Source organism: Haliotis rubra, unplaced genomic scaffold (assembly GCF_003918875.1).
Source record: "Haliotis rubra isolate DU_JTF1 unplaced genomic scaffold, ASM391887v1 Scf243, whole genome shotgun sequence".
Lineage (NCBI taxonomy): Eukaryota > Metazoa > Mollusca > Gastropoda > Lepetellida > Haliotidae > Haliotis > Haliotis rubra.
The window spans coordinates 250,183-275,613 of NW_025766481.1; the positions used below are offsets into that span (position 1 = coordinate 250,183).

Genomic DNA, 25,431 nt, shown 5'->3' on the forward strand with positions numbered 1-25,431 from the left:
CAAATGTAACCTAACATGATGAAGCGTAGTATCTCAATGATGGCGGCAGGTGCGAAGAGGAAGGCAGGCGTGGGAGATGCCCCGAGTGCCAAAAGAACGCCTGGTCACTGGAGTCAAGGTCTTTTATCGTCCATGGATGACCCAGAACTCAGAGTAGATGCTGATGATAAACTTGTAATTATTAAGGACAAATACCCAAAGGTGAATGAGCATGGTGATTTCTGCAGATGCCACCCACCGTCCCTCCGTCTTCAAGTTCAAGACTAGCAGTGGCAGTACCATAAACATAACTTATTTCCAGTGCAAAAACGTGACAGTACACACGCGAACAGGGAAAGAGTTCCTTTCGTTCCCCCAACCCTAACTTAAATTTAGGATTTTAGTAAATTTGTGAGTTCTATAGTAAGTGTTGTGTTAAGTTTTGTTAATAATTTTAGTATCTGTTTCATTAATACTATTTGCGATGGGGGAACGGGAGGAACTCTTACCCGCGATTAGATGTGTTATCGGAATCATTATTCATTCACAGGTTACATAAGATAGATCAAGAACTTGTCAACTACTCCGGAAATCGTTGTTACTAAGTCGATTGTTTGATTGTAGATGATACCTTCTCCTTAACAAATTATGATGAAATGTGAGTAAATTTATATATCCTCTGTAGATTAATCCAAGTAGAAGTAAAGCATCATCTACGCCAATGTAAGTAAATAGTATTATGAAGTGTGTTAAAGTGTTGCTTTACCAGATGTGAGGTGTAAGTTAAAGTTATGAAATCACCACACATAAAGGGCCAAGAAGTTGACATTTCTGGGTGTTTGTTGTTGTTGTTTTTTTTAGAGGGGTGCCATTGCACCTTTCGTTCATGCACAATTGATAACTCAAGCAATATGCTGAAAAGAACATATTAACAACAAATCGTAGGGAATGCTCATGTGCATTAAAGCCTTGTTACAAAGGCCTTAATTGCATCATAAATGCCCCACTCATGTGTAGCCAGCCATGTTGCAAAAACAGTCAAGGGGTTTCCCCTGTAAGAAGGGCTTACTGAGCTTCAAATAAACCTACTTCCAGTCGCTGAATAAGGTAAGCAGAGCCAGGAAAGTTTGGGTAGCTATTGTTTCCAAAGAATGAGAATGATCAACATCCTGGTGCTTTAAATGTATTAAATACATATTAGATAAATGTATTAAATGTGTATTAGATTTCATATTTTAATACTGGTTTAATATTATGTTTCACTTTGACCTTTAAGTGTCTATCGATGTCTTTTGAGCCATCCAATGACATGCATGATGCTATGTTGTTTCTGATAAGGTAGATCCATATCTCGTGTTTCTCACATAATTTTACATTTCAGGCACTACATCACTTCCTTGTTTTGCCAAAGGAGAAGATTGCCAACTTAAAGAAATTGAAGTCAGAACATATACCCCTCCTTAAACACATCCACAAGAAAGGAACTGAGATAGCAGAGAAGTCAGTAGCTGCTATACTCAACTGTTGTCATCATTTAGTGTGCCATGTTTAGAGAAATTTCCGGGGTTTACAAACCCCACAAACCTTCTAGTTTAAAAAGGGATGTGTGGCCATGGATGAACTTGTGCTTTCACTTCTTTTGGTGACATTTGTATTGTTAATATTTCTGATAGTGCAGATTCTAGTATTTCTGATGTCATTTATCTCCAATATCCGTAATAAGATGAACTTGTGGACAAAAATATAATTAAATCCACCTCTGGACTGCAGACTCATCCCGCCATACAATTTTGGTTTGCCTTTGGGCACTAAACAGTGGTGGATCCAGGGGGGTGGTTTGAAACGCACGCACGCACGCATGCACACACACATACACACACACACGCACCTTTGAAAATAATTACTAAAGACCACATTGAAGTTTGGCAATGGCGGAGCCAAGGTGTGGTTCAGGGGGTTGGAACAGACCCACCCACCCATGCTAAAACATATTATATGCATTGATTTCAAGTGTTTTATAATAATAATACTAATAATGAGACTGCTTTTATAGCGCCTAATCCACATCACTCAGGGACATGCCCAAAGCGCATAATGAACAACACTCTCTTTGTGTTTTAGAGCAGACCAGAATCTGCAGTTTCGGTTTGGCTATCATGCTGTTCCCAGTATGAGGTAAGTCAGATAGTTGTCAGATGTCAGAATAGCTGACTCGTATGAGTCCACTTTTGTCCTCTTGGAATTGATAGTGAACTTGCCTTTCCTCCTTTGCAGGTATTGGCAGCATTCCTTAAATGATCTGTCAGTTCAGTGTCATTTAATATTTCAATGAACATTTTGCAGTAATGTCCTCAGTATCGGCCATTCAAGAAAATTATATTACATTACATGGAGTTTGGGGCCTGTCATGCTGTATGATTGTGGATGACGAAACTTTATGAGAGTGAATTGTATTACGATGAATTATCAGCAGACTGTCATTAGTACTATTGTTTGTGGCTCTTGTACTTGTATACGTCATTAGTTGGATCTTGCATCCTCACTGTAATATGTGGGCTGTATTAGACATCAGTGGTATCTTGCATCCTCACAATTATATGTGGGCTGTATTAGGCATCCTTTGGATCTTGCATCCGCAATGTTATATCTGGGCTGTATTAGACATCATCACTGGGATCTTGCATCCGCAATGTTATATGTGGGCTGTATTAGACATCACCACTGGGATCTTGCATCCCTAATGTTATATGTGGGCTGTATTAGATATCATCAGTGGGATCTTGCATCCGCAATGTTATATGTAAGCTGTATTAGATATCATCAGTGGGATCTTCCATCCACACTGTTATATGTGGGCTGTATTAGACATCATCACTGGGATCTTGCATCCTCTCTGTTATATGTTGGCTGTATTAGACATCATCACTGGGATCTTGCATCCGCAATATTATATGTGGGCTGTATTAGATATCATCAGTGGGATCTTGCATCCGCAATGTTATATGTAAGCTGTATTAGATATCATCAGTGGGATCTTGCATCCACACTGTTATATGTGGGCTGTATTAGACATCAGTTGGATCTTGCATCCTCTCTGTTATATATAAGCTGTATTAGACATCAGTTGGATCTTACATCCTCACTGTTATATGTGGGCTGTATTAGATATCATCAGTGGGATCTTGCATCCTCACTGTTATATGTGGGCTGTATTAGACATCATCAGTGGGATCTTGCATCCTCACTCTTATATGTGGGCTGTATTAGAAATCATCACTGGGATCTTGCATCCGCAATGTTATATGTGGGCTGTATTAGACATCATCACTGTGATCTTGCATCCGCAATGTTATATGTGGGCTGTATTAGACATCAGTTGGATCTTGCATCCTCTCTGTTATATGTGGGCTGTATTAGACATCAGTTGGATCTTGCATCCTCTCTGTTATATGTGGGCTGTATTAGACATCAGTTGGATCTTGCATCCGCAATGTTATATGTGGGCTGTATTAGACATCATCACTGGGATCTTGCATCCGCAATGTTATATGTGGGCTGTATTAGACATCATCACTGGGATCTTGCATCCGCAATGTTATATGTGGGCTGTATTAGACATCAGTTGGATCTTACATCCTCACTGTTATATGTCCCATTTCTGGTGTCCCCCGCCGTGATATTGCTGGAATATTGCTAAAAGCGGCGTAAAACCAAACTCACTCACTCACTGTTATATGTGGGCTGTATTAGACATCATCGGTGGGATCGTGCATCCTCACTGTTATATGTGGGCTGTATGAGACATCAGTTGGATCTTGCATCCTCTCTGTTATATGTGGGCTGTATTAGACATCAGTTGGATCTTACATCCTCTCTGTTATATGTGGGCTGTATTAGACATCAGTTGGATCTTGAATCCTCTCTGTTATATGTGGGCTTTATTAGACATCAGTGGGATCTTACATCCTCACTGTTATATGTGGGCTGTATTAGACATCAGTTGGATCTTACATCCTCTCTGTTATGTGTGGGCTGTATTAGACATCAGTTGGATCTTGCATCCTCTCTGTTATATGTGGGCTGTATTAGACATCATTGGGATCTTACATCCTCTCTGTTATATGTGGGCTGTATTAGACATCATTGGGATCTTACATCCTCTCTGTTATATGTGGGCTGTATTAGACATCATCAGTTGGATCTTGCATCCTCTCTGTTATATGTGGGCTGTATTAGACATCAGTTGGATCTTACATCCTCACTGTTATATGTGGGCTGTATTAGACATCAGTTGGATCTTGCATCCTCACTGTTATATGTGGGCTGTATTAGACATCAGTTGGATCTTGCATCCTCTGTTATATGTGGGCTGTATTAGACATCAGTTGGATCTTACATCCTCTCTGTTATATGTGGGCTGTATTAGACATCAGTTGGATCTTACATCCTCTCTGTTATATGTGGGCTGTATTAGACATCAGTTGGATCTTACATCCTCTCTGTTATATGTGGGCTGTATTAGACATCATCAGTTGGATCTTACATCCTCTCTGTTATATGTGGGCTGTACTAGACATCATCAGTTGGATCTTACATCCTCTCTGTTATATGTGGGCTGTATTAGACATCAGTTGGATCTTACATCCTCACTGTTATATGTGGGCTGTATTAGACATCAGTTGGATCTTACATCCTCTCTGTTATATGTGGGCTGTATTAGACATCATCAGTTGGATCTTACATCCTCTCTGTTATATGTGGGCTGTATTAGACATCAGTTGGATCTTACATCCTCACTGTTATATGTGGGCTGTATTAGACATCAGTTGGATCTTGCATCCTCACTGTTATATGTGGGCTGTATTAGACATCAGTTGGATCTTACATCCTCACTGTTATATGTGGGCTGTATTAGACATCAGTTGGATCTTACATCCTCACTGTTATATGTGGGCTGTATTAGACATCAGTTGGATCTTACATCCTCTCTGTTATATGTGGGCTGTATTAGACATCAGTTGGATCTTACATCCTCTCTGTTATATGTGGGCTGTATTAGACATCAGTTGGATCTTACATCCTCTCTGTTATATGTGGGCTGTATTAGACATCAGTTGGATCTTACATCCTCTCTGTTATATGTGGGCTGTATTAGACATCAGTTGGATCTTACATCCTCACTGTTATATGTGGGCTGTATTAGACATCATCAGTTGGATCTTACATCCTCACTGTTATATGTGGGCTGTATTCATCATCAGTTGGATCTTACATCCTCTGTTATATGTGGGCTGTATTAGACATCAGTTGGATCTTATCCTCTCTGTTATATGTGGGCTGTATTAGACATCAGTTGGATCTTACATCCTCACTGTTATATGTGGGCTGTATTAGACATCAGTTGGATCTTACATCCTCACTGTTATATGTGGGCTGTATTAGACACATCAGTTGGATCTTACATCCTCTCTGTTATATGTGGGCTGTATTAGACATCAGTTGGATCTTACATCCTCACTGTTATATGTGGGCTGTATTAGACATCAGTTGGATCTTACATCCTCACTGTTATATGTGGGCTGTATTAGACATCAGTTGGATCTTACATCCTCACTGTTATATGTGGGCTGTATTAGACATCAGTTGGATCTTACATCCTCACTGTTATATGTGGGCTGTATTAGACATCAGTTGGATCTTACATCCTCACTGTTATATGTGGGCTGTATTAGACATCAGTTGGATCTTGCATCCTCTCTGTTATATGTGGGCTGTATTAGACATCAGTTGGATCTTACATCCTCTCTGTTATATGTGGGCTGTATTAGACATCAGTTGGATCTTACATCCTCACTGTTATATGTGGGCTGTATTAGACATCAGTTGGATCTTACATCCTCACTGTTATATGTGGGCTGTATTAGACATCAGTTGGATCTTACATCCTCACTGTTATATGTGGGCTGTATTAGACATCAGTTGGATCTTACATCCTCACTGTTATATGTGGGCTGTATTAGACATCAGTTGGATCTTACATCCCTCACTGTTATATGTGGGCTGTATTAGACATCAGTTGGATCTTACATCCTCACTGTTATATGTGGGCTGTATTAAAGACATCAGTTGGATCTTACATCCTCACTGTTATATGTGGGCTGTATTAGACATCAGTTGGATCTTACATCCTCACTGTTATATGTGGGCTGTATTAGACATCAGTTGGATCTTACATCCTCACTGTGTTATATGTGGGCTGTATTAGACATCAGTTGGATCTTACATCCTCACTGTTATATGTGGGCTGTATTAGACATCAGTTGGATCTTACATCCTCACTGTTATATGTGGGCTGTATTAGACATCAGTTGGATCTTACATCCTCTCTGTTATATGTGGGCTGTATTAGACATCATCAGTTGGATCTTACATCCTCACTGTTATATGTGGGCTGTATTAGACATCAGTTGGATCTTACATCCTCACTGTTATATGTGGGCTGTATTAGACATCAGTTGGATCTTACATCCTCACTGTTATATGTGGGCTGTATTAGACATCAGTTGGATCTTACATCCTCACTGTTATATGTGGTCTGTATTAGACATCAGTTGGATCTTACATCCTCACTGTTATATGTGGGCTGTATTAAACATCAGTTGGATCTTGCATCCTCTCTGTTATATGTGGGCTGTATTAGACATCAGTTGGATCTTACATCCTCTCTGTTATATGTGGGCTGTATTAGACATCAGTTGGATCTTACATCCTCACTGTTATATGTGGGCTGTATTAGACATCAGTTGGATCTTACATCCTCACTGTTATATGTGGGCTGTATTAGACATCAGTTGGATCTTGCATCCTCTCTGTTATATGTGGGCTGTATTAAACATCATCAGTTGGATCTTACATCCTCACTGTTATATGTGGGCTGTATTGGACATCAGTTGGACCTTGCATCCTCACTGTTATATGTGGGCTGTATTAGACATCAGTTGGATCTTACATCCTCACTGTTATATGTGGGCTGTATTAGACATCAGTTGGATCTTACATCCTCACTGTTATATGTGGGCTGTATTAGACATCAGTTGGATCTTACATCCTCACTGTTATATGTGGGCTGTATTAGACATCAGTTGGATCTTACATCCTCACTGTTATATGGGCTGTATTAACACATCAGTTGGATCTTACATCCTCACTGTTATATGTGGGCTGTATTAGACATCAGTTGGATCTTACATCCTCACTGTTATATGTGGGCTGTATTAGACATCAGTTGGATCTTACATCCTCACTGTTATATGTGGGCTGTATTAGACATCAGTTGGATCTTACATCCTCTGTTGTTATATGTGGGCTGTATTAGACATCAGTTGGATCTTACATCCTCACTGTTATATGTGGGCTGTATTAGACATCAGTTGGATCTTACATCCTCACTGTTATATGTGGGCTGTATTAAACACATCAGTTGGATCTTACATCCTCACTGTTATATGTGGGCTGTATTAGACATCAGTTGGATCTTACATCCTCACTGTTATATGTGGGCTGTATTAGACATCAGTTGGATCTTACATCCTCACTGTTATATGTGGGCTGTATTAGACATCAGTTGGATCTTACATCCTCACTGTTATATGTGGGCTGTATTAGACATCAGTTGGATCTTACATCCTCACTGTTATATGTGGGCTGTATTAGACATCAGTTGGATCTTACATCCTCACTGTTATATGTGGGCTGTATTAGACATCAGTTGGATCTTACATCCTCTCTGTTATATGTGGGCTGTATTAGACATCAGTTGGATCTTACATCCTCACTGTTATATGTGGGCTGTATTAGACATCAGTTGGATCTTACATCCTCACTGTTATATGTGGGCTGTATTAGACATCAGTTGGATCTTACATCCTCACTGTTATATGTGGGCTGTATTAGACATCAGTTGGATCTTACATCCTCACTCTGTTATATGTGGGCTGTATTAGACATCAGTTGGATCTTACATCCTCACTGTTATATGTGGGCTGTATTAGACATCAGTTGGATCTTACATCCTCACTGTTATATGTGGGCTGTATTAAACATCAGTTGGATCTTACATCCTCACTGTTATATGTGGGCTGTATTAGACATCAGTTGGATCTTACATCCTCACTGTTATATGTGGGCTGTATTAGACATCAGTTGGATCTTACATCCTCACTGTTATATGTGGGCTGTATTAGACATCAGTTGGATCTTACATCCTCACTGTTATATGTGGCTGTATTAGACATCAGTTGGATCTTACATCCTCACTGTTATATGTGGGCTGTATTAGACATCAGTTGGATCTTACATCCTCACTGTTATATGTGGGCTGTATTAGACATCAGTTGGATCTTACATCCTCACTGTTATATGTGGGCTGTATTAGACATCAGTTGGATCTTACATCCTCACTGTTATATGTGGGCTGTATTAGACATCAGTTGGATCTTACATCCTCACTGTTATATGTGGGCTGTATTAGACATCAGTTGGATCTTACATCCTCACTGTTATATGTGGGCTGTATTAGACATCAGTTGGATCTTACATCCTCACTGTTATATGTGGGCTGTATTAGACATCAGTTGGATCTTACATCCTCACTGTTTATATGTGGCTGTATTAGACATCAGTTGGATCTTACATCCTCACTGTTATATGTGGGCTGTATTAGACATCAGTTGGATCTTACATCCTCTCTGTTATATGTGGGCTGTATTAGACATCAGTTGGATCTTACATCCTCACTGTTATATGTGGGCTGTATTAGACATCAGTTGGATCTTACATCCTCACTGTTATATGTGGGCTGTATTAGACATCAGTTGGATCTTACATCCTCACTGTTATATGTGGGCTGTATTAAACATCATCAGTTGGATCTTACATCCTCACTGTTATATGTGGGCTGTATTAGACATCAGTTGGATCTTACATCCTCACTGTTATATGTGGGCTGTATTAGACATCAGTTGGATCTTACATCCTCACTGTTATATGTGGGCTGTATTAGACATCAGTTGGATCTTGCATCCTCTGTTATATGTGGGCTGTATTAGACATCAGTTGGATCTTACATCCTCACTGTTATATGTGGGCTGTATTAGACATCATTTGGATCTTACATCCTCACTGTTATATGTGGGCTGTATTAGACATCAGTTGGATCTTACATCCTCTCTGTTATATGTGGGCTGTATTAGACATCAGTTGGATCTTACATCCTCACTGTTATATGTGGGCTGTATTAGACATCAGTTGGATCTTACATCCTCTCTGTTATATGTGGGCTGTATTAGACATCAGTTGGATCTTACATCCTCACTGTTATATGTGGGCTGTATTAGACATCAGTTGGATCTTACATCCTCACTGTTATATGTGGGCTGTATTAGACATCAGTTGGATCTTACATCCTCTCTGTTATATGTGGGCTGTATTAGACATCAGTTGGATCTTACATCCTCACTGTTATATGTGGGCTGTATTAGACATCAGTTGGATCTTACATCCTCACTGTTGTTATATGTGGGCTGTATTAGACATCAGTTGGATCTTACATCCCTCTGTTATATGTGGGCTGTATTAGACATCAGTTGGATCTTACATCCTCACTGTTATATGGGCTGCTGTATTAGACATCAGTTGGATCTTACATCCTCACTGTTATATGTGGGCTGTATTAGACATCAGTTGGATCTTACATCCTCACTGTTATATGTGGGCTGTATTAGACATCAGTTGGATCTTGCATCCTCTGTTATATGTGGGCTGTATTAGACATCAGTTGGATCTTACATCCTCACTGTTATATGTGGGCTGTATTAGACATCAGTTGGATCTTACATCCTCACTGTTATATGTGGGCTGTATTAGACATCAGTTGGATCTTACATCCTCACTGTTATATGTGGGCTGTATTAGACATCAGTTGGATCTTACATCCTCACTGTTATATGTGGGCTGTATTAGACATCAGTTGGATCTTACATCCTCACTGTTATATGTGGGCTGTATTAGACATCAGTTGGATCTTACATCCTCACTGTTATATGTGGGCTGTATTAGACATCAGTTGGATCTTGCATCCTCTGTTATATGTGGGCTGTATTAGACATCAGTTGGATCTTACATCCTCACTGTTATATGTGGGCTGTATTAGACATCAGTTGGATCTTACATCCTCACTGTTATATGTGGGCTGTATTAGACATCAGTTGGATCTTACATCCTCACTGTTATATGTGGGCTGTATTAGACATCAGTTGGATCTTACATCCTCACTGTTATATGTGGGCTGTATTAGACATCAGTTGGATCTTACATCCTCACTGTTATATGTGGGCTGTATTAGACATCAGTTGGATCTTACATCCTCACTGTTATATGTGGGCTGTATTAGACATCAGTTGGATCTTACATCCTCACTGTTATATGTGGGCTGTATTAGACATCAGTTGGATCTTACATCCTCACTGTTATATGTGGGCTGTATTAGACATCAGTTGGATCTTACATCCTCTCTGTTATATGTGGGCTGTATTAGACATCAGTTGGATCTTACATCCTCTCTGTTATATGTGGGCTGTATTAGACATCAGTTGGATCTTACATCCTCACTGTTATATGTGGGCTGTATTAGACATCAGTTGGATCTTACATCCTCACTGTTATATGTGGGCTGTATTAGACATCAGTTGGATCTTACATCCTCACTGTTATATGTGGGCTGTATTAGACATCAGTTGGATCTTACATCCTCACTGTTATATGTGGGCTGTATTAGACATCAGTTGGATCTTACATCCTCACTGTTATATGTGGGCTGTATTAGACATCAGTTGGATCTTACATCCTCACTGTATATGTGGGCTGTATTAGACATCAGTTGGATCTTACATCCTCACTGTTATATGTGGGCTGTATTAGACATCAGTTGGATCTTACATCCTCACTGTTATATGTGGGCTGTATTAGACATCAGTTGGATCTTACATCCTCACTGTTATATGTGGGCTGTATTAGACATCAGTTGGATCTTACATCCTCACTGTTATATGTGGGCTGTATTAGACATCAGTTGGATCTTACATCCTCACTGTTATATGTGGGCTGTATTAGACATCAGTTGGATCTTACATCCTCACTGTTATATGTGGGCTGTATTAGACATCAGTTGGATCTTACATCCTCACTGTTATATGTGGGCTGTATTAGACATCAGTTGGATCTTACATCCTCTCTGTTATATGTGGGCTGTATTAGACATCAGTTGGATCTTACATCCTCACTGTTATATGTGGGCTGTATTAGACATCAGTTGGATCTTACATCCTCACTGTTATATGTGGGCTGTATTAGACATCAGTTGGATCTTACATCCTCACTGTTATATGTGGGCTGTATTAGACATCAGTTGGATCTTACATCCTCACTGTTATATGTGGGCTGTATTAGACATCAGTTGGATCTTACATCCTCACTGTTATATGTGGGCTGTATTAGACATCAGTTGGATCTTACATCCTCACTGTTATATGTGGGCTGTATTAGACATCAGTTGGATCTTACATCCTCACTGTTATATGTGGGCTGTATTAGACATCAGTTGGATCTTACATCCTCACTGTTATATGTGGGCTGTATTAGACATCAGTTGGATCTTACATCCTCACTGTTATATGTGGGCTGTATTAGACATCAGTTGGATCTTACATCCTCACTGTTATATGTGGGCTGTATTAGACATCAGTTGGATCTTACATCCTCACTGTTATATGTGGGCTGTATTAGACATCAGTTGGATCTTACATCCTCACTGTTATATGTGGGCTGTATTAGACATCAGTTGGATCTTATCATCCTCACTGTTATATGTGGGCTGTATTAGACATCAGTTGGATCTTACATCCTCACTGTTATATGTGGGCTGTATTAGACATCAGTTGGATCTTACATCCTCTCTGTTATATGTGGGCTGTATTAGACATCAGTTGGATCTTACATCCTCACTGTTATATGTGGGCTGTATTAGACATCAGTTGGATCTTACATCCTCACTGTTATATGTGGGCTGTATTAGACATCAGTTGGATCTTACATCCTCACTGTTATATGTGGGCTGTATTAGACATCAGTTGGATCTTACATCCTCACTGTTATATGTGGGCTGTATTAGACATCAGTTGGATCTTACATCCTCACTGTTATATGTGGGCTGTATTAGACATCAGTTGGATCTTACATCCTCACTGTTATATGTGGGCTGTATTAGACATCAGTTGGATCTTACATCCTCTCTGTTATATGTGGGCTGTATTAGACATCAGTTGGATCTTACATCCTCTCTGTTATATGTGGGCTGTATTAGACATCAGTTGGATCTTACATCCTCACTGTTATATGTGGGCTGTATTAGACATCAGTTGGATCTTACATCCTCACTGTTATATGTGGGCTGTATTAGACATCAGTTGGATCTTACATCCTCTCTGTTATATGTGGGCTGTATTAGACATCAGTTGGATCTTACATCCTCACTGTTATATGTGGGCTGTATTAGACATCAGTTGGATCTTACATCCTCACTGTTATATGTGGGCTGTATTAGACATCAGTTGGATCTTACATCCTCACTGTTATATGTGGGCTGTATTAGACATCAGTTGGATCTTACATCCTCACTGTTATATGTGGGCTGTATTAGACATCAGTTGGATCTTACATCCTCACTGTTATATGGGCTGTATTAGACATCAGTTGGATCTTACATCCTCACTGTTATATGTGGGCTGTATTAGACATCAGTTGGATCTTACATCCTCACTGTTATATGTGGGCTGTATTAGACATCAGTTGGATCTTACATCCTCACTGTTATATGTGGGCTGTATTAGACATCAGTTGGATCTTACATCCTCACTGTTATGTGGGCTGTATTAGACATCAGTTGGATCTTACATCCTCACTGTTATATGTGGGCTGTATTAGACATCAGTTGGATCTTACATCCTCACTGTTATATGTGGGCTGTATTAGACATCAGTTGGATCTTACATCCTCACTGTTATATGTGGGCTGTATTAGACATCAGTTGGATCTTACATCCTCACTGTTATATGTGGGCTGTATTAGACATCAGTTGGATCTTACATCCTCACTGTTATATGTGGGCTGTATTAGACATCAGTTGGATCTTACATCCTCACTGTTATATGTGGGCTGTATTAGACATCAGTTGGATCTTACATCCTCACTGTTATATGTGGGCTGTATTAAACATCATCAGTTGGATCTTACATCCTCACTGTTATATGTGGGCTGTATTAGACATCAGTTGGATCTTACATCCTCACTGTTATATGTGGGCTGTATTAGACATCAGTTGGATCTTACATCCTCACTGTTATATGTGGGCTGTATTAGACATCAGTTGGATCTTACATCCTCACTGTTATATGTGGGCTGTATTAGACATCAGTTGGATCTTACATCCTCACTGTTATATGTGGGCTGTATTAGACATCAGTTGGATCTTACATCCTCACTGTTATATGTGGGCTGTATTAAAGACATCAGTTGGATCTTACATCCTCACTGTTATATGTGGGCTGTATTAGACATCAGTTGGATCTTACATCCTCACTGTTATATGTGGCTGTATTAGACATCAGTTGGATCTTACATCCTCACTGTTATATGTGGGCTGTATTAGACATCAGTTGGATCTTACATCCTCACTGTTATATGTGGGCTGTATTAGACATCAGTTGGATCTTACATCCTCTCTGTTATATGTGGGCTGTATTAGACATCAGTTGGATCTTACATCCTCACTGTTATATGTGGGCTGTATTAGACATCAGTTGGATCTTACATCCTCACTGTTATATGTGGGCTGTATTAGACATCAGTTGGATCTTACATCCTCACTGTTATATGTGGGCTGTATTAGACATCAGTTGGATCTTACATCCTCACTGTTATATGTGGGCTGTATTAGACATCAGTTGGATCTTACATCCTCACTGTTATATGTGGGCTGTATTAGACATCAGTTGGATCTTACATCCTCACTGTTATATGTGGGCTGTATTAGACATCAGTTGGATCTTACATCCTCACTGTTATATGTGGGCTGTATTAGACATCAGTTGGATCTTACATCCTCACTGTTATATGTGGGCTGTATTAGACATCAGTTGGATCTTACATCCTCACTGTTATATGTGGGCTGTATTAGACATCAGTTGGATCTTACATCCTCACTGTTATATGTGGGCTGTATTAGACATCAGTTGGATCTTACATCCTCACTGTTATATGTGGGCTGTATTAGACATCAGTTGGATCTTACATCCTCACTGTTATATGTGGGCTGTATTAGACATCAGTTGGATCTTACATCCTCACTGTTATATGTGGGCTGTATTAGACATCAGTTGGATCTTACATCCTCACTGTTATATGTGGGCTGTATTAGACATCAGTTGGATCTTACATCCTCACTGTTATATGTGGGCTGTATTAGACATCAGTTGGATCTTACATCCTCACTGTTATATGTGGGCTGTATTAGACATCAGTTGGATCTTACATCCTCACTGTTATATGTGGGCTGTATTAGACATCAGTTGGATCTTACATCCTCACTGTTATATGTGGGCTGTATTAGACATCAGTTGGATCTTACATCCTCACTGTTATATGTGGGCTGTATTAGACATCAGTTGGATCTTACATCCTCACTGTTATATGTGGGCTGTATTAGACATCAGTTGGATCTTACATCCTCACTGTTATATGTGGGCTGTATTAGACATCAGTTGGATCTTACATCCTCTCTGTTATATGTGGGCTGTATTAGACATCAGTTGGATCTTACATCCTCTCTGTTATATGTGGGCTGTATTAGACATCAGTTGGATCTTACATCCTCACTGTTATATGTGGGCTGTATTAGACATCAGTTGGATCTTACATCCTCACTGTTATATGTGGGCTGTATTAGACATCAGTTGGATCTTACATCCTCACTGTTATATGTGGGCTGTATTAGACATCAGTTGGATCTTACATCCTCACTGTTATATGTGGGCTGTATTAGACATCAGTTGGATCTTACATCCTCACTGTTATATGTGGGCTGTATTAGACATCAGTTGGATCTTACATCCTCACTGTTATATGTGGGCTGTATTAGACATCAGTTGGATCTTACATCCTCACTGTTATATGTGGGCTGTATTAGACATCAGTTGGATCTTACATCCTCACTGTTATATGTGGGCTGTATTAGACATCAGTTGGATCTTACATCCTCACTGTTATATGTGGGCTGTATTAGACATCAGTTGGATCTTACATCCTCACTGTTATATGTGGGCTGTATTAGACATCAGTTGGATCTTACATCCTCACTGTTATATGTGGGCTGTATTAGACATCAGTTGGATCTTACATCCTCACTGTTATATGTGGGCTGTATTAGACATCAGTTGGATCTTACATCCTCACTGTTATATGTGGGCTGTATTAGACATCAGTTGGATCTTACATCCTCACTGTTATATGTGGGCTGTATTAGACATCAGTTGGATCTTACATCCTCACTGTTATATGTGGGCTGTATTAGACATCAGTTGGATCTTACATCCTCACTGTTATATGTGGGCTGTATTAAACATCATCAGTTGGATCTTACATCCTCACTGTTATATGTGGGCTGTATTAGACATCAGTTGGATCTTACATCCTCACTGTTATATGTGGGCTGTATTAGACATCAGTTGGATCTTACATCCTCACTGTTATATGTGGGCTGTATTAGACATCAGTTGGATCTTACATCCTCACTGTTATATGTGAGCTGTATTAGACATCAGTTGGATCTTACATCCTCACTGTTATATGTGGGCTGTATTAGACATCAGTTGGATCTTACATCCTCACTGTTATATGTGGGCTGTATTAGACATCAGTTGGATCTTACATCCTCTCTGTTATATGTGGGCTGTATTAGACATCAGTTGGATCTTACATCCTCACTGTTATATGTGGGCTGTATTAGACATCAGTTGGATCTTACATCCTCACTGTTATATGTGGGCTGTATTAGACATCAGTTGGATCTTACATCCTCACTGTTATATGTGGGCTGTATTAGACATCAGTTGGATCTTACATCCTCACTGTTATATGTGGGCTGTATTAGACATCAGTTGGATCTTACATCCTCACTGTTATATGTGGGCTGTATTAGACATCAGTTGGATCTTACATCCTCACTGTTATATGTGGGCTGTATTAGACATCAGTTGGATCTTACATCCTCACTGTTATATGTGGGCTGTATTAGACATCAGTTGGATCTTACATCCTCACTGTTATATGTGGGCTGTATTAGACATCAGTTGGATCTTACATCCTCACTGTTATATGTGGGCTGTATTAGACATCAGTTGGATCTTACATCCTCACTGTTATATGTGGGCTGTATTAGACATCAGTTGGATCTTACATCCTCACTGTTATATGTGGGCTGTATTAGACATCAGTTGGATCTTTACATCCTCACTGTTATATGTGGGCTGTATTAGACATCAGTTGGATCTTACATCCTCACTGTTATATGTGGGCTGTATTAGACATCAGTTGGATCTTACATCCTCACTGTTATATGTGGGCTGTATTAGACATCAGTTGGATCTTACATCCTCACTGTTATATGTGGGCTGTATTAGACATCAGTTGGATCTTACATCCTCACTGTTATATGTGGGCTGTATTAAACACATCAGTTGGATCTTACATCCTCACTGTTATATGTGGGCTGTATTAGACATCAGTTGGATCTTACATCCTCACTGTTATATGTGGGCTGTATTAGACATCAGTTGGATCTTACATCCTCACTGTTATATGTGGGCTGTATTAGACATCAGTTGGATCTTACATCCTCACTGTTATATGTGGGCTGTATTAGACATCAGTTGGATCTTACATCCTCACTGTTATATGTGGGCTGTATTAGACATCAGTTGGATCTTACATCCTCACTGTTATATGTGGGCTGTATTAGACATCAGTTGGATCTTACATCCTCACTGTTATATGTGGGCTGTATTAGACATCAGTTGGATCTTACATCCTCACTGTTATATGTGGGCTGTATTAGACATCAGTTGGATCTTACATCCTCACTGTTATATGTGGGCTGTATTAGACATCAGTTGGATCTTACATCCTCACTGTTATATGTGGGCTGTATTAGACATCAGTTGGATCTTACATCCTCTCTGTTATATGTGGGCTGTATTAGACATCAGTTGGATCTTACATCCTCACTGTTATATGTGGGCTGTATTAGACATCAGTTGGATCTTACATCCTCACTGTTATATGTGGGCTGTATTAGACATCAGTTGGATCTTACATCCTCACTGTTATATGTGGGCTGTATTAGACATCAGTTGGATCTTACATCCTCACTGTTATATGTGGGCTGTATTAGACATCAGTTGGATCTTACATCCTCACTGTTATGTATGTATGGCTGTATTAGACATCAGTTGGATCTTACATCCTCTGTTATATGTGGCTGTATTAGACATCAGTTGGATCTTACATCCTCACTGTTATATGTGGGCTGTATTAGACATCAGTTGGATCTTACATCCTCACTGTTATATGTGGGCTGTATTAGACATCAGTTGGATCTTACATCCTCACTGTTATATGTGGGCTGTATTAGACATCAGTTGGATCTTACATCCTCACTGTTATATGTGGGCTGTATTAGACATCAGTTGGATCTTACATCCTCACTGTTATATGTGGGCTGTATTAGACATCAGTTGGATCTTACATCCTCTCTGTTATATGTGGGCTGTATTAGACATCAGTTGGATCTTACATCCTCACTGTTATATGTGGGCTGTATTAGACATCAGTTGGATCTTACATCCTCACTGTTATATGTGGGCTGTATTAGACATCAGTTGGATCTTACATCCTCACTGTGTATATGTGGGCTGTATTAGACATCAGTTGGATCTTACATCCTCACTGTTATATGTGGGCTGTATTAGACATCAGTTGGATCTTACATCCTCACTGTTATATGTGGGCTGTATTAGACATCAGTTGGATCTTACATCCTCACTGTTATATGTGGGCTGTATTATTAGACATCAGTTGGATCTTACATCCTCACTGTTATATGTGGGCTGTATTAGACATCAGTTGGATCTTACATCCTCACTGTTATATGTGGGCTGTATTAGACATCAGTTGGATCTTACATCCTCACTGTTATATGTGGCTGTATTAGACATCAGTTGGATCTTACATCCTCACTGTTATATGTGGGCTGTATTAGACATCAGTTGGATCTTACATCCTCACTGTTATATGTGGGCTGTATTAGACATCAGTTGGATCTTACATCCTCACTGTTATATATTGGGCTGTATTAAAGACATCAGTTGGATCTTACATCCTCACTGTTATATGTGGGCTGTATTAGACATCAGTTGGATCTTACATCCTCACTGTTATATGTGGGCTGTATTAGACATCAGTTGGATCTTACATCCTCACTGTTATATGTGGGCTGTATTAGACATCAGTTGGATCTTACATCCTCACTGTATATATGGGCTGTATTAACACATCAGTTGGATCTTACATCCTCACTGTTATATGTGGGCTGTATTAGACATCAGTTGGATCTTACATCCTCACTGTTATATGTGGGCTGTATTAGACATCAGTTGGATCTTACATCCTCACTGTTATATGTGGGCTGTATTAGACATCAGTTGGATCTTACATCCTCACTGTTATATGTGGGCTGTATTAGACATCAGTTGGATCTTACATCCTCACTGTTATATGTGGGCTGTATTAGACATCAGTTGGATCTTACATCCTCACTGTTATATGTGGGCTGTATTAGACATCAGTTGGATCTTACATCCTCACTGTTATATGTGGGCTGTATTAGACATCAGTTGGATCTTACATCCTCACTGTTATATGTGGGCTGTATTAGACATCAGTTGGATCTTACATCCTCACTGTTATATGTGGGCTGTATTAGACATCAGTTGGATCTTACATCCTCACTGTTATATGTGGGCTGTATTAGACATCAGTTGGATCTTACATCCTCACTGTTATATGTGGGCTGTATTAGACATCAGTTGGATCTTACATCCTCACTGTTATATGTGGGCTGTATTAGACATCAGTTGGATCTTACATCCTCACTGTTATATGTGGGCTGTATTAGACATCAGTTGGATCTTACATCCTCACTGTTATATGTGGGCTGTATTAAACATCATCAGTTGGATCTTACATCCTCACTGTTATATGTGGGCTGTATTAGACATCAGTTGGATCTTACATCCTCTCTGTTATATGTGGGCTGTATTAGACATCAGTTGGATCTTACATCCTCACTGTTATATGTGGGCTGTATTAGACATCAGTTGGATCTTGCATCCTCACTGTTATATGTGGGCTGTATTAGACATCAGTTGGATCTTGCATCCTCACTGTTATATGTGGGCTGTATTAGACATCAGTTGGATCTTACATCCCTCTCTGTTATATGTGGGCTGTATTAGACATCAGTTGGATCTTACATCCTCACTGTTATATGTGGGCTGTATTAGACATCAGTTGGATCTTACATCCTCACTGTTATATGTGGGCTGTATTAGACATCAGTTGGATCTTACATCCTCACTGTTATATGTGGGCTGTATTAGACATCAGTTGGATCTTACATCCTCACTGTTATATGTGGGCTGTATTAGACATCAGTTGGATCTTACATCCTCACTGTTATATATGGGCTGTATTAGACATCAGTTGGATCTTACATCCTCACTGTTATATGTGGGCTGTATTAGACATCAGTTGGATCTTACATCCTCACTGTTATATGTGGCTGTATTAGACATCAGTTGGATCTTACATCCTCTCTGTTATATGTGGGCTGTATTAGACATCAGTTGGATCTTACATCCTCACTGTTATATGTGGGCTGTATTAGACATCAGTTGGATCTTACATCCTCACTGTTATATGTGGGCTGTATTAGACATCAGTTGGATCTTGCATCCTCACTGTTATATGTGGGCTGTATTAGACATCAGTTGGATCTTACATCCTCACTGTTGTATATGTGGGCTGTATTAGACATCAGTTGGATCTTACATCCTCACTGTTATATGTGGGCTGTATTAGACATCAGTTGGATCTTACATCCTCACTGTTATATGTGGGCTGTATTAGACATCAGTTGGATCTTACATCCTCACTGTTATATGTGGGCTGTATTAAACATCATCAGTTGGATCTTACATCCTCACTGTTATATGTGGGCTGTATTAGACATCAGTTGGATCTTACATCCTCACTGTTATATGTGGGCTGTATTAGACATCAGTTGGATCTTACATCCTCACTGTTATATGTGGGCTGTATTAGACATCAGTTGGATCTTACATCCTCACTGTTATATGTGGGCTGTATTAGACATCAGTTGGATCTTACATCCTCACTGTTATATGTGAGCTGTATTAGACATCAGTTGGATCTTACATCCTCACTGTTATATGTGGGCTGTATTAGACATCATCAGTTGGATCTTACATCCTCACTGTTATATGTGGGCTGTATTAGACATCAGTTGGATCTTACATCCTCACTGTTATATGTGGGCTGTATTAGACATCAGTTGGATCTTACATCCTCACTGTTATGTGGGCTGTATTAGACATCAGTTGGATCTTACATCCTCACTGTTATATGTGGGCTGTATTAGACATCAGTTGGATCTTACATCCTCACTGTTATATGTGGGCTGTATTAGACATCAGTTGGATCTTACATCCTCACTGTTATATGTGGGCTGTATTAGACATCAGTTGGATCTTACATCCTCTCTGTTATATGTGGCTGTATTAGACATCAGTTGGATCTTACATCCTCACTGTTATATGTGGGCTGTATTAGACATCAGTTGGATCTTACATCCTCACTGTTATATGTGGGCTGTATTAGACATCAGTTGGATCTTACATCCTCACTGTTATATGTGGGCTGTATTAGACATCAGTTGGATCTTACATCCCTCACTGTTATATGTGGGCTGTATTAGACATCAGTTGGATCTTACATCCTCACTGTTATATGTGGTCTGTATTAGACATCAGTTGGATCTTACATCCTCACTGTTATATGTGGGCTGTATTAGACATCAGTTGGATCTTACATCCTCTCTGTTATATGTGGGCTGTATTAGACATCAGTTGGATCTTACATCCTCTCTGTGTTATATGTGGGCTGTATTAGACATCAGTTGGATCTTACATCCTCACTGTTATATGTGGGCTGTATTAGACATCAGTTGGATCTTACATCCTCACTGTTATATATGTGGGCTGTATTAGACATCAGTTGGATCTTACATCCTCACTGTTATATGTGGGCTGTATTAGACATCAGTTGGATCTTACATCCTCACTGTTATATGTGGGCTGTATTAGACATCAGTTGGATCTTACATCCTCACTGTTATATGTGGGCTGTATTAGACATCAGTTGGATCTTGCATCCTCTGTTATATGTGGGCTGTATTAGACATCAGTTGGATCTTACATCCTCACTGTTATATGTGGGCTGTATTAGACATCAGTTGGATCTTACATCCTCACTGTTATATGTGGGCTGTATTAAACATCAGTTGGATCTTACATCCTCACTGTTATATGTGGGCTGTATTAGACATCAGTTGGATCTTACATCCTCACTGTTATATGTGGGCTGTATTAGACATCAGTTGGATCTTACATCCTCACTGTTATATGTGGGCTGTATTAGACATCAGTTGGATCTTACATCCTCACTGTTATATGTGGGCTGTATTAGACATCAGTTGGATCTTACATCCTCACTGTTATATGTGGGCTGTATTAGACATCAGTTGGATCTTACATCCTCACTGTTATATGTGGGCTGTATTAGACATCAGTTGGATCTTGCATCCTCTCTGTTATATGTGGGCTGTATTAAACATCATCAGTTGGATCTTACATCCTCACTGTTATATGTGGGCTGTATTAGACATCAGTTGGATCTTACATCCTCACTGTTATATGTGGGCTGTATTAGACATCAGTTGGATCTTACATCCTCTCTGTTATATGTGGGCTGTATTAGACATCAGTTGGATCTTACATCCTCACTGTTATATGTGGGCTGTATTAGACATCAGTTGGATCTTACATCCTCACTGTTATATGTGGGCTGTATTAGACATCATCAGTTGGATCTTACATCCTCACTGTTATATGTGGGCTGTATTAGACATCAGTTGGATCTTGCATCCTCACTGTTATATGTGGGCTGTATTAGACATCATCAGTTGGATCTTACATCCTCACTGTTATATGTGGGCTGTATTAGACATCAGTTGGATCTTACATCCTCACTGTTATATGTGGTCTGTATTAGACATCAGTTGGATCTTACATCCTCACTGTTATATGTGGGCTGTATTAGACATCAGTTGGATCTTACATCCTCTCTGTTATATGTGGGCTGTATTAGACATCAGTTGGATCTTACATCCTCACTGTTATATGTTGGCTGTATTAGACATCAGTGGGATCTTGCATCCTCACTGTTATATATGGGCTGTATTAGACATCAATTGGATCTTACATCCTCACTGTTATATGTGGGCTGTATTAGACATCAGTTGGATCTTACATCCTCTCTGTTATATGTGGGCTGTATTAGACATCAGTTGGATCTTACATCCTCACTGTTATATGTGGGCTGTATTAGACATCAGTTGGATCTTACATCCTCACTGTTATATGTGAGCTGTATTAGACATCAGTTGGATCTTACATCCTCACTGTTATATGTGGGCTGTATTAGACATCAGTTGGGATCTTGCATCCTCACTGTTATATGTGGGCTGTATTAGACATCAGTTGGATCTTACATCCTCACTGTTATATGTGGGCTGTATTAGACATCAGTTGGATCTTACATCCTCACTGTTATATGTGGTCTGTATTAGACATCAGTTGGATCTTACATCCTCACTGTTATATGTGTGGCTGTATTAGACATCAGTTGGATCTTACATCCTCACTGTTATATGTGGGCTGTATTAGACATCAGTTGGATCTTACATCCTCACTGTTATATGTGGGCTGTATTAGACATCAGTTGGATCTTACATCCTCTCTGTTATATGTGGGCTGTATTAGACATCAGTTGGATCTTACATCCTCACTGTTATATGTGGGCTGTATTAGACATCAGTTGGATCTTACATCCTCACTGTTATATGTGGGCTGTATTAGACATCAGTTGGATCTTACATCCTCTCTGTTATATGTGGGCTGTATTAGACATCAGTTGGATCTTACATCCTCACTGTTATATGTGGGCTGTATTAGACATCAGTTGGATCTTACATCCTCACTGTTATATGTGGGCTGTATTAGACATCAGTTGGATCTTACATCCTCACTGTTATATGTGGGCTGTATTAGACATCAGTTGGATCTTACATCCTCTCTGTTATATGTGGGCTGTATTAGACATCAGTTGGATCTTACATCCTCACTGTTATATGTGGGCTGTATTAGACATCAGTTGGATCTTACATCCTCACTGTTATATGTGGGCTGTATTAGACATCAGTTGGATCTTACATCCTCACTGTTATATGTGGGCTGTATTAGACATCAGTTGGATCTTACATCCTCTCTGTTATATGTGGGCTGTATTAGACATCAGTTGGATCTTACATCCTCACTGTTATATGTGGGCTGTATTAAGACATCAGTTGGATCTTACATCCTCTCTGTTATATGTGGGCTGTATTAGACATCAGTTGGATCTTACATCCTCACTGTTATATGTGGGCTGTATTAGACATCAGTTGGATCTTACATCCTCTCTGTTATATGTGGGCTGTATTAGACATCATCAGTTGGATCTTACATCCTCACTGTTATATGTGGTCTGTATTAGACATCAGTTGGATCTTACATCCTCACTGTTATATGTGGGCTGTATTAGACATCATCAGTTGGATCTTACATCCTCACTGTTATATGTGGGCTGTATGTGGATCTTAGACATCTCTGTTATATGTTGTATTAGATCTGGATCATCCTCTCTGTTATATGTGGGCTGTATTAGACATCAGTTGGATCTTACATCCTCACTGTTATATGTGGGCTGTATTAGACATCAGTTGGATCTTACATCCTCACTGTTATATGTGGGCTGTATTAGACATCAGTTGGATCTTACATCCTCACTGTTATATGTGGGCTGTATTAGACATCAGTTGGATCTTACATCCTCACTGTTATATGTGGGCTGTATTAGACATCAGTTGGATCTTACATCCTCACTGTTATATGTGGGCTGTATTAGACATCAGTTGGATCTTACATCCTCTCTGTTATATGTGGGCTGTATTAGACACATCAGTTGGATCTTACATCCTCACTGTTATATGTGGGCTGTATTAGACATCAGTTGGATCTTACATCCTCACTGTTATATGTGGGCTGTATTAGACATCATCAGTTGGATCTTACATCCTCTCTGTTATATGTGGGCTGTATTAGACATCATCAGTTGGATCTTACATCCTCTCTGTTATATGTGGGCTGTATTAGACATCAGTTGGATCTTACATCCTCACTGTTATATGTGTGGCTGTATTAGACATCAGTTGGATCTTACATCCTCACTGTTATATGTGGGCTGTATTAGACATCAGTTGGATCTTACATCCTCACTGTTATATGTGGGCTGTATTAGACATCAGTTGGATCTTACATCCTCACTGTTATATGTGGGCTGTATTAGACATCAGTTGGATCTTACATCCTCACTGTTATATGTGGGCTGTATTAGATCATCAGTTGGATCTTACATCCTCACTGTTATATGTGGGCTGTATTAGACATCAGTTGGATCTTACATCCTCACTGTTATATGTGGGCTGTATTAGACATCAGTTGGATCTTACATCCTCACTGTTATATGTGGGCTGTATTAGACATCAGTTGGATCTTACATCCTCTCTGTTATATGTGGGCTGTATTAGACATCAGTTGGATCTTACATCCTCACTGTTATATGTGGGCTGTATTAGACATCAGTTGGATCTTACATCCTCACTGTTATATGTGGGCTGTATTAGACATCAGTTGGATCTTACATCCTCACTGTTATATGTGGGCTGTATTAGACATCAGTTGGATCTTACATCCTCACTGTTATATGTGGGCTGTATTAGACATCAGTTGGATCTTACATCCTCACTGTTATATGTGGGCTGTATTA

The 25,431-nt window shown here is 39.6% G+C and overlaps 1 protein-coding gene across 2 annotated transcripts in view; it reads left to right on the top strand.

Annotated features, from left to right (window-relative positions):
* Positions 1-5: 5 nt before the first annotated feature.
* LOC124278883 (aprataxin-like) overlaps positions 6-25,431 on the top strand; it is a 42,407-nt gene continuing 16,981 nt past the window's right edge. The window contains exons 1-3 of one of the 2 annotated variants that reach the window (XM_046714671.1): positions 6-201; positions 1,361-1,479; positions 2,101-2,154. In XM_046714671.1, the coding sequence (XP_046570627.1) occupies positions 16-201; positions 1,361-1,479; positions 2,101-2,154 (359 nt within the window). In that variant the 5' untranslated portion in view covers positions 6-15. The remainder of the gene's footprint in view (positions 202-1,360; positions 1,480-2,100; positions 2,155-25,431) is intronic. The other variant, XM_046714670.1, reaches the window with a different exon arrangement.